Source organism: Labeo rohita, chromosome 12 (genome assembly GCF_022985175.1).
Source record: "Labeo rohita strain BAU-BD-2019 chromosome 12, IGBB_LRoh.1.0, whole genome shotgun sequence".
Classification (NCBI taxonomy): domain Eukaryota; kingdom Metazoa; phylum Chordata; class Actinopteri; order Cypriniformes; family Cyprinidae; genus Labeo; species Labeo rohita.
In genome coordinates, this window is record NC_066880.1 from 12,145,764 (window position 1) to 12,157,820 (window position 12,057).

At 36.2% G+C, this 12,057-nt stretch overlaps 1 protein-coding gene across 1 annotated transcript in view; it reads right to left on the reverse strand.

The window, feature by feature from the left end:
- gabrz (gamma-aminobutyric acid type A receptor subunit zeta) overlaps nucleotides 1–11,464 on the reverse strand; it is a 28,750-nt gene extending 17,286 nt beyond the window's left edge. Inside the window, exons 1-2 of the mRNA XM_051124839.1 lie at nucleotides 11,208–11,464; nucleotides 3,295–3,372 (exon numbers count right to left, since the gene is read on the reverse strand). Of these exons, the coding sequence (XP_050980796.1) occupies nucleotides 3,295–3,347 (53 nt within the window). The 5' untranslated portion in view covers nucleotides 3,348–3,372; nucleotides 11,208–11,464. The remainder of the gene's footprint in view (nucleotides 1–3,294; nucleotides 3,373–11,207) is intronic.
- Nucleotides 11,465–12,057: the final 593 nt, after the last annotated feature.

Consider the following 12,057-nt stretch of genomic DNA (forward strand, 5'->3'; position numbering starts at 1 on the left):
CCCTGCATAGGCAGCAATGGTACTACCACATTCCAGGACCAGAAAGGTAGTGAGGAAACTGAATAAAGTCATTATTTTTGTTTTAGCTTCATAAAATTAAGGTTGAACCACTTGTGTCACATGGACTATTTTAGCAATGTCCCTACTACCTTTCTTGGCCTTGAACATGGTAGTTGTGTTGCTGTCTATGCAGGGACAGAAAGCTCTCGGATTTCACCAAAAATAACTTAATTCGCGTTCGAAAGAAAACGAAGGTCTTATGGGTTTGGAATGACATTTGGGTGAGTAATTAATGACAGAAAATTCATTTTTGGGTGAACTATCCCTTTATTAAAACCTTTTTGTTTAACCTTAATGCATTTTCTTTCTTAGTTCTGAACCAACCTTGAGACTAAATCCAGCCCATGTCTCTTGTGTTTAGGCTGACTGACGTGTTGTGTATGGAGGAAGTGCGCTCCTAGCAGGACTGTCTCCCCAACTGTTTCTGCTTTAGTCCGCAGAGACAGTTTCTCAAGCTTGTATCAACTCCATCTCCCCGTCTACACACATCAGTGGTCATATGAGATATGAGCCCCAACTTTGCTAACTCTCTTTGAGAGTATCTGGGAGACCTTGTCCAGCACTGAAATATTAAACAACCAGAAGGTTTGTGCAGAAAATCATTTAAAACTGACAGAAAAAAGACTGAAACAGCAATAAACCAAATAATTAAATACATTTTGAAAAAGCTTGCCAGGCAATTTGTTTATTGAAACTAGTGAGTTCAGAGTGATGATGACCTAATTATTTTCACCACTCTGATCTCCTCATGTGGTTTGGATCTAGTCTGGTTTACCCAGAAGTACGTGTCAAAGAAACGAATGCTTACTGTACTGTGGGTTCATGCATTAATTATGGCTTTTAAAATAGATCATTCAGCTGTGTCTCTCATCTGCAAAACAGTTCTACAGTATATTTTTAGGTTTCTACAGATCCCTGCCAACCGACCTATAAAATAAAACTTTAATCATGGGGAGTTTCCGCTAAAATAACTTTTAAAAGGGTCATATTATGAATATTTTTCTCTAAGGTCCAATTATAATGTTAGTACATTTTTTGTGCCAAAAAACATTTTAGTTTTTTGTGCCCATTTCAGCCTCTCTCTGAATCTTGAAATTAAACAGGCAAGTGAAATGAGAAACACTACTTTTCACTGCCAAATCCTAAACCCTCCAACATTATTGCCATGTCTGCGTACTATGAGCTTGTTTTTCATAAAGTCACTAATAAATTTAGGCAGCGACAGATTGCATTTTATAGGCTTATTTCCAAAATACACATGTAAGAGAGAGAGAGAGTCACTGAACTGGGTTGAACAGACATTGCAAAACGTTTTAACTATTTGTGTAAATAGTAAATGCAATTTAGAATTATTTTATAATAATGCATTTTCTCCGCTAACAATTTGGGAAGGATCTCAAATGTTAAGGAACAAGTCTGAATATTCAGAGAACATTCAGAAATACTGTTTTTATAACTTTCATAACTAAAAGGGATTTTAGGAAAATTACCTTAAGACATATTTTTGTTAGCTAGGACGGCACAACATTTCAGTCGAAAAAACATGCAATTTTACTTGATCCAAAATTATACATAATGTCTTTTCAATTATAGAGCATATATCATATGAATCAAAACAAGCTAAAAACTAATGTTACAATTAAAAAAAGTTACTGTTTCAGAATGTTTAGAGAACATTCAAATGTAACATTTCAACATTTCAGCTATCCAATAAGCATTATTTCTTAGAATACTACTAACAAATTAGCCTAATATCTTAGTATACTGCTTTTCCCCCTACATAAGATATCATACATAATCACAGCAAATGAATAATTAAAGTGGTTTTTAGGCATTGCAAATAACAAATTTGCATGACATCCACGGGCCAAATTTCTAATCACCCAACAGACTTCATCTATAAACATGGACTTTGAGGTGTTGATGTATTCGTTCCAAGTTGCAGAAATACAGAACGAGCTATTTTTGCAGCTAGGCTTCAAAAAATGCTCTTTTTGCCTGGAAAGAGCAAGTTTTGAGTTCTGAAATTTACAGTAAGATTTCATAGTACATCAAGCTCTTTTATCTCAAAAGATCAAGGAACATTTTTTATGACATAGCCCCTTTAAAATCCACCTAAACACTTTTGGGTCTGTATAGACCTCAAACCAGTAGTTTTAGATTTCAACTAACAAAAACACTGGAAGTCCCTTTGCAAAATTAAGCCTTCAATAGCGCATCCTTATCTGCATGCTAAGCTCTAAGAACCCAAAGAGGAGGTATGGCACTTGTTGTTGTTGTCTGCAATGTGATGGAAGCTGAATTCCTGGCCAAACTATATGTACACCCACTAAAGTCTCCTAGCTTGCCAGAAAGAGAGACTGGAGATTGGAGGGGAAAGGAGGACAGGAAGGGGGTGGGGGAAAGCAGATGGTGAGGTGAATTGATGTTGGCACACTTCCTCAACATCCCTCTTTGATCTTTTGAGTCGTTCTGACCAGGTCCTACATCTTCCCATCAAATTTCAAAGGTCAGGCGAGAATACCAGCACTGGTGATGCGATACATATCTCATTAAATGGAATCCGCCTGAAACTCTCATTGAACATGGGTGAGCGGTGGCTGTTCCAGTAAATCAACGTGCCTTGTCACCAGTAATCGCGTTAGCATTGCAGCTACTGTACCGCTGCATGGAAAGATAAGCTCAAACCGGCAAAACAGAGAGGAGACACGATACGAGGGCTGTTATTTCCATCTGTTACCCGTACATCGACTCCGACGGACTCATTCAGGCTCACCCAAGAGTCTACACGGATTAGCTATAATTCCATCCTTCCTTTAGCTACACCTTTCACCAAACCCACATAATCCGGTGTGAATGGATACTTAAGGCATATAGTCTTTTATTTGCTGCCAAAAGAGTAAAACCTAAATTATACCCGGCTTGTCATCTCGGCAAAGACGTCACTCCGAAGGCTTATCAACCCGGGAGAACTTGTTGACAAAAATGGGTTTTCCGCCTCGGCTTTCCAGCGAGCGTTGAGAAATGCCGTGTTTATCAACTTTACAAAGTCACTACTGAAGTGAATGCGCATCCTACACTCTACAAGTTTTTGAGTCACAAATAAATTAAGGGGGAACAACACAACAAACAATAAACAATGTGGGATGCAGTCATATTCAGCTAGCCATATGGCAATAATGAGTGTAGGAAGAGCAAAAGCGAGTTCATAATAAGCCACCAGGAGTTTCTTACCTGCTGATGAAAAGGAGGAGGAGCAAAGAGCCCACGGAGCTACACAAATGCATGGCTGCTTGAGCGTTACGCGTCTGACTGAGAAATGAGAGACAAAGAGAGATTATGTAGAGATTCAACAGATTTGTACACAGAGATTAAGCATTACTGACAAATTTCGCAGTTAGAACAAGCGCTCAGCATTTTAGCTTGACGAGCCTGGCAAAATTAGGGCAGGTTTCCTTAATCCACTCTAAGTTTATGCAGAGACAGTGTTTAGTGACAAAAATATGTAGTTACATATAATACATAGTTTTGACTTATGGTGTGTGCACACCAAAGGCGAATCAAAGGTGAATTTAGTAGATTACATACAAAGTCAATGCAAAGACGCAAATTTGTGCCAGGTGATGAGAATGCGGCAAATCCGCAATATTGCGTCTTCTGCGCTAGCTGAAATCTTTCAAATGGAAAAATTGCATGACGCATTGTCGCACAAGCCAGTCAGGTAAGAACATATGCCACATTCATACAGCAGCAGAATACAATTGTCAGTCCTGTATTTGAGCCCGGTTACATTCACACACAGTACGGTAATTACTTAAGTACGGTATAAATTTTCAGGACTCACAACCGCATTCTCGGAAAACACGCACTGTGTGAACGGGACAGGACTGAACAAATACAAGTTCAGGCATGAAACTTGAAACTATAATTGCGCAGTCCCATATGTCTAACTCAATCTTACATAATGACATCATCACATGGTACAGCTGATTGGTTCTCTCCTGTATCGGTAGCCAATGAGCTTGCTGTTCAGCCTTCAAATACAGTATATGACTAGTGCTTCCTGTAGCAATTTTGCAGCTTGCTTCAGAAACCCTCCACCTTCCCCAGCTCCACCTGTATAGATCTGCAGCGAGGTGATTCATGTATGCAATGTGGGGGTTATTTCATGTAAGTTATATGTGCGGAAGCAGTATTTCTTACATGCTCACAGCAGCATGTTGTGGATGTATTGGCAGAAGCCGTTGCACTTGCGCTGCTGCTAGCAGATCTATTCGGCCGAGACCAAATACATTAACATTGTCATGTACGTTACTATGCCAATCCCTCCGTGCACAATTGTGCGTCTACCATGTGCTACATGCTTTGATTTGTGGTTTTAGTAATGAGTTGTGTGTCATCTGAAAGTTTTAGATCTAGGCTAAATTTAGGGCTAAATAAAGCCCTAAATTTAGGGCTAAATAAAGCCCTAAATTTAGGGCTTTTATATCTGTCCTAAATTTTATGCCCCAAAGCAGTAGCGTTGTATCATTGCTAGCGGCACTGACTGCAGATTTGAGGCTGTAGTGGAAATGCACCGGTAGACTATATTGAGTGTTTTCACAACATGCATCAATCAGTCGTATTGGCGGCACAGAACGTAAACAATGCCACTGAACCGAATGGAACTTGCATATTTAGCTGATTATTACTGCTGAAAATGATCAATTATTGTCATGTTTTGGGCTGTACTAATTGGATTGGGAAAAACATTTGGTGTACTATAGACCACCAAAAGTTATAACAAATCATGGAGAAGGGTGAAAAAACTGTCTGAGGAACAAAAGGCGTTTGTGGTTGGCCAAACTGAACCAGAATTTCCAGGGCAAGAATCTTGACAACATTCATGTTTGTTCTTATCATTTCCAGTCAGGTAGGTGAAATATTAGGCTAATATCTTAATTAATACTGCTCATACATATCTTTGCCACCAATTAACTTTAGTTTGTCAAAATATTGCACCCTTTCCTGCTTCTATAATCTACTAAAAAGCTACTAAATCCTTGTCTATATGATCTAGCAGCTTCCACATATTTTTCCATGGTTTAGACAGAATAAATTAGCAGAATAACATATTTAGTAGTACATTAACCGTGCAATCCAAGCTGCTGTTTACATGAGTATCGCCCACTATGCAAACCCACACTTATTTTTCTCATAAGAGCGGCCATGACTTCCGTGTTGAAAAATAATGTGTATAAGGCAATAACGGCATCAAACTGCTAAGAATAGCTCACAGTATATTTTTCTAACAATGGAGATATATGTAGAAAAAGTTAGCAAAATCAGCTAATTTTAGTCATTGCAAAAACTTGTATAATTTGTGAAGCTTTGATACATTTGTCTTCTGAAATCATTAACCTCAGACATGTACGTATAAATTTAACCACTTAATATAAGCACTCTGATGCATAATCCCAGAGCATAGAGTGAAATAATCCGTAAAAAAATGTTTTAACGTTGGAATCCAGTTCACTCCCACAACAGATTTACTGATGGTGACATAAAACTCGATAGAAGCTATGCATATATCTGAGGAATTATGTAAAACCACTTTATCTATGTGATCACCAACTACACAAAGATGACAAGGTACAACAGCATAAGTAGTATTTAGGTTTTAAAATTATTCTCGATCCCCTCATTCTTAAATACTATTCATCTGGCTCTGAGCTTTTCGGCCTTGTAAATACCACAGCTTTTATCTGGCCCTATATTTCAGAGCTGCTTTTTATCTTCTTGATGTCTATTTTGAGCCTTGATGGCAAAAAATAGTCTGTGAGTCTGTGATTTGATATTGAAGGCTTTGCTCAGTCTTCCAGCACCATTGCAATCTGTGTGCAGCTGTGACGATGAGTTTGAGACAACAGACGTCTGCCCTGAAGCCTGTGTTCATAAACACACAATGTGCAGGAAGAAGCAAAAACGCTTACATTTTGGATTGCATGGTATCTCGATATCACAGAATTATGTGGACATGGCCTAACAAACACAAAACTGTCATATTGTTCACATGAAAAAAATCTGCTCTTGACCCAGATTAATATGTTAATTACTTTTTAAAGAAAAAACACACTGAGATGCTTTTCCATTGTGCTTGTCAGTGCTATTAAATCCAGATTGCTCCACATACAGCAACTCATATCTTAGATCAGAATATTTAATTTAATTATTTATTAACACTTCTGTCTCTTTTCTACTCATCAGCTCTTCATGATGGATTGTGAGGGAGGCGTGTAGCAGAATAAGTAGTTCCTGACAATAGTAAAGCAAGTTACTATAAGCACATATTTCTGGTTGTAAGTCAAACTGAGGTAAAAATTACACAAAACTCTTCAACCCATAAAATGTCATTCCAAACTTGTATGACTTTCTTTGTTCTGTGGAAAACAAAATAGGTTTACTAAAAACCGTTTTGTATTTTTTAGGAAGTCGATGGGGTCCACACAGATGAGACACTCTTAAAATATCTTCTTTTATATTCCACGGAAGAAAGAAATTCATTCAGATTTGGAACATCATAAGGATGAGTAAATGACAGAATTATTTTTAGGTGAACTATCACTTTAATTTTTGTTTGCACAAGTTGACACATCCTTATTGGAGAGAATCTTGATGTCTCCTGACTTATTTGTACCTGCGTACATGAAAAGTGTAGTCATCCCACACAGATATACTCTCATTCCTGTTGGGAAAGCTGTTCTCTTCTCTCTCGTTCCTACCCTAGTGGTTTGTGAGTCAGTGGCTGCTCGGAGGATCCTGATCTTGAGACTGAGGTGTCACTCATTTAGAGTGACAGATGACATCTTCCATGAGGTCTGGACCTTGATAGGGAGGACCCTACGGGAAGGGTACGCTAGACTTGTTTAGCAACCTTCCCAGGAAACCCAAAAGGCCTGAAGCTGGGAATGCTCTGGTGGTCATGGGTATAGTGTTTCCAGTGTTACAGTGTTCTGGCCTCTTGACTTTCTAATGTAATATATACCTTTTGGGATCGGTAAGATTTTAAAATGTTTTTGAGTCTCTTAAGAAAGGCAATTGTGACTATCTCACAGCTTAGACTTTTTTCTCACGACACCCAGATTTTATAATTTTCTTGCAATTCCAAGTTTATATCTTGCAGTTTTGTCCTTTTTTGTCATAGTTCTGAGTTTGCGTCTCACATTTTGTGTTCTCAGAATTCTGAGTTCACATCTCGCAGTTCTGTTTTTTGTTTGTTTCCGTCACAGAATAAAAAAGGTAATTGTGACTTTTTATCACACAGCTCAGACTTTTTTGGTCAAAATTCTGGGGAAAAAATGCATAATTTACATCTCGCAATTTTGTCTTTTTTGTCATAATTCTGAGTTTCCATCTCGTAACTTTGCTTTTTTCCTCAGAATTCTGAGTGAGATTCTTGTGAGATTTTACATCTCACAATTCTGTTTTTTTGTTTGTTTGTGCCAGAAAATTTAAAAAAAGGTAATTTCAAATTTTTATCTCACAATTCAGACTTGTTAATTTCAAGATATAAACCCAAATTCATACTTTTTTTCTTCCAATTCCAAGTTTACATCTCATAAGTTTGCTTTTTTTTATCATAATTCTGAGTTTACATCTTACAATTCAGACTTTTTTTTCTCAGAATTCCGAGTTTACATCTGGCAGTTCTGTTTTTTGTGAGTTTCCGCCACAGAATAAAAAAGGTAATTGTGACTTTTCAGTCACATAATTCTGAGATTTTCAGTCAAAATTCTCGGGAAAAAATGTATAATTTTAAGATATACACCCAGAATTAGTACTTTTTTCTTGCAATTACAAGTTTACATCTCGCAATTATGCCTTTTTTATCAAAGGTAATTGTGACTTTTTGATCACACAATTCAGACTTTTTTGGTTCTGATTCTGGGGGAAAAATGCATAATTTCAAGATATACACCTAGAATTAGTACTTTTTTCTTGCAATTACATCTTAAAATTCAGACTTTTTTTCTCAGAATTCTGAGTTTACATCTCGCAGTTCTGTTTTTTGTTTGTTTTTGTCACAGAATAAAGGTAATCGCAAGTTTTTATTTCACAATTCAGACTTTTTTTCTCAGGCGTCTGTGGAAAAAATGCATAATTTCAAGATATAAACCCAGAATTTATGCTTTTGTCTTGCAATTCCAAGTTTACATCTTGCAATTTTGTCTGTTTTTGTCACAATTCTGAGTTTACGTCTCGCAATTCTGCCTTTTTCTCAGAATTCTGTTTACATCTCATAATTCAGTTTTTTTGTTTGTTTGTTTGTTTTCACCACAATATCTCACAATTCAGACTTTTTTTCTCAGAATTCTAGGGAAAAAACACAATTTTTTTCTTCCATATTTTTTTCTTTACATCTTACAATTTTGCTTTTTTGGTCAAAATTCTGAGTTTGTGTCTTGCTATTCTACCTTCTTTCCTCAGAATTCAGAGGTTACATGTCACAATTCTGTTTTTTTGTTTGTTTGTTTCTGCCACAGTATAAAAAATGTAATTATGACTTTTTGTCTCACAATTCAGAATTTTTGCTCAGAATTCTGGGGAAAAAACACATAATTTCAAGATATAAACCAAGAATTTGTACTTTTTTTCTTTCAATTCCAAGTTTAAATTTTGCAATTTTGTCTTTTTCTAGGAATATTTTAGGGAAAAAACTATTTCAAGATCTAAACCCAGAATTCACTTTTTTTTTCTTGCATATTTTTTTCTTTACATGACACAATTTTGCTTTTTTGGTTAAAATTCTGAGTTTATGTCTCACAATTCTAAGTTTATTTCTCACAGTTCTGAGTTTACATCTCATAATTCTGTTTTTTTTTTTGTTTGTTTGTTTGCTTGTTTCTGCCACAGAATAAAAAAAAGGTAATGTGACTTTTTATCTCACAATTCAAACTTTTTGCTCAGAATTCTGAGTTTATATCTCATTATTCTGACTGTATATCTTAACAGTCTTAACTGTGAGATAAAACGTAAATATTACCTTTTTTTATATTACCTTCACTTATACTCAGCAAGGCTGGAAAAAAAACCAACTGTTTTCTATTTGTATTTATTTTCAAATGTAATTTATTCCTGTAATAGCAAAGCTGAATTGTCAGCCGTCATTTTTCCAGTCTTCAGTGTCACACAATCCTTCATAAATCATTCAGATATGCTGATTTTGTGAGCAAGAAACATTGCTTATTATTGTCAAGGCTGAAACTGTACTATTTATTTAATGTTCTGCTGAAAGCATGCTTTAAAAAAAAAAAAAAAAAATGTTTTTTTTCCAGGATTCTTTATAGAGAACAGAAAGTTCAAAAGAACAGCACTTGTTTAAAATATAAATATTTTCTAACTTTAAAATTTCTTTACTGTCACTTTTGACCATGTTAATTGCCTTGGCTTTGCTAAAAAAATTATATCTTACAGTCACCTTTAAAAGGTAGTATATTCAGGAGATCTGATGGCTGGTCTGACAGTGCTAAGCTACATCCATCTACAAAGCAAAGAGCCTCAGCTATTTTCTTTATTGCACACCTTCTTGCTATATTGACTTCAAACACCAGATATCTCAGTGAGAATCTAGGTCAGTGAATGACTGATTTCTGTATCTCGCAACGGCAAGGTCCAATTACTGTTCTTTGACTAACTCAAAAATATCTCCACGAGAACCTTCTGAATTAATCATGAAGGCAAAACAGGAGCATAATGCGAACCACTTTACTTTTTATAGCCTTTCTTGGCCTTATAATTTACTGAAAATATCAGTTTATTTTTCCGCTGCTTATACGTGTGTATGATGTAACAGGAAAAACATCTCATCAGAATATTGTAAATAATAAAATATAGATGTGGAAGAGAGAGAGAGAGTTTGCGTACAGGGTAAATATTATCGTCCTGCCTTTGATAGAGTTTATGGGCATCTCATGGCACCCAACATAAACAGATTTCAACACAACTGATCATTTACCAGCTAACAGTAAAAACACGAAACATGCTGATTTGAAAACCAATGCAGAGCTGAGCAAAATGGAAATCTGCAGTTTCTCATAGTTTTACAGGCCACAGTCTATAGTAATGGGAAACTACAAACAGTGTTTGTTAACAATAAACCTTCATGTCACTTGAGGACGTCAATATAAACTCAATTCGAGGGCCTTAACGAAACTCCATGCCTACTTTAACTCATTCAGACCCAGTTTTCGTTCCAGTGCACATCATTTTTGGATGCTTAAGTCAGTCTATGAGTCCCCTATCACATTAAATTTTATTTTTTTTACTACAAAGCAATCTTCTAATGAAATTAAGCACGGTGGCCCATGACACAGGGCATAAAAATATGGCATATGCCATAAAACTAAATTTGTATCTTAAATCTACATTCGTTTGACAGTTTTAAAATCTGTAAAGCTTTAAAAGCTGATTGGATTATCATTGTTTATTTTTTCTTGATACTCACTTTAATGAACAATGAATACAAGTGAAACCAAAAGACAAAACAGACATGTGATTTCACTTCTATAATGCATATTTAATGCAAGCTTCAGTAAATTCGAGTTAGAATATTCTCCATATCTGTCAAAAGATATTTTGTATTCAAAACCGATTGCATGCACTTACATTCAAATTAATAATTTAACCTAACCCAAACTTTTGGGTTGTGTGGTGCTCTGTGTGTGTTTTATTAACTGATAGTTTCATTAATTATCATTTATGCCAGGACGGTCACGTTTGTTGTGTCCCTTGAACTAAGTTCAAGACTGAAAGGGTTAAATTTGACGATCTGTCACAGTGGAACTGTGTTATAAACACAAACACAATATAGACACTATTCACATTAATTACAAAACGCAATTAAAATGTATTATAGCCACAAAAAGCGTCATCTATAAAACAAAAGAAGCGCGTTTTAAACTGTTTAGCGTCTTCTAATTAAACACAATTTTCAAAATCAAGTGATTTAAACAACAAACAGTGTTTCGTTTTTTTCATTAAACGACAATAATAAACATAACCATGCAATCTATCGTGCACTCCCGACTTTGCATGTTTTCACATGTCAAAATATTTCATTCAAATTCATTACCGCACATCATTTCATATATAACTCACTGCGTACTTACATTTAAATGCGGGCAATCGTTTGCATTTCCCAAACGCTTAGAACATCGAATCACTCATCTGCATATGTTGTATCGGTTGTAAGTCCGAGCCATTTAGTTCTGTGAAAAGAAAGACGTGACTTTCAGCGGTTTTCAAGGCGCTGGAATCCGTCAGTGATGCGCAACTACTTCACAGCAGTCAGTCGAAACTACTGGTTGCATCCCAGACACATTCTGCACTGTGCTCATAGGAGAAGAACCTATCAGTGATGATTCAGTGGTGATTGGAGGGAACAGGCTTGGAAAGTGGCATCTCACATTTTGGAAAATATACATTGAATCAGCGTGGCATGTAATTATCACATAGGCACATCATACTACTAATCTCCATAGGCTATTTATGCCACATGTAAGCAAACCCTCCCTGTCATCTCTTTTTTTATATATTATGTCACTTTGACCAAGAGGTTTTCTTTTTTTTTTAGGCATGAAATTGTATTTCACATGCTTGCCTACTTACTTCTGGTAAATAAGACATGTATGACATTGCATCATACATAGATTATACCAGAGCACTCTAGGGAATAATGTGGTATCGGGTGCAGAAATGCATTCGCTTCTTCTAGCAGGTTGTTAGAGGCTGGATACCGCAGTTTCGGGGGAAGCTCCAGTTCCAGCACCCACGGAACTGGCAGGTCTTCATAATAAACCCGCTTACTGCTGCTCTCCAACGTCTGAGTGCCAACAGGCACATAGATCTGATTGTAAGAGATTTCCTTTTGAAACTGATGGATGTTTTCAAGGTATATTTCAGAGCTGAAAATATGTGCAGATCATTGTATGTTTGGCTGTAGGCTATTGAAGTTTTGAG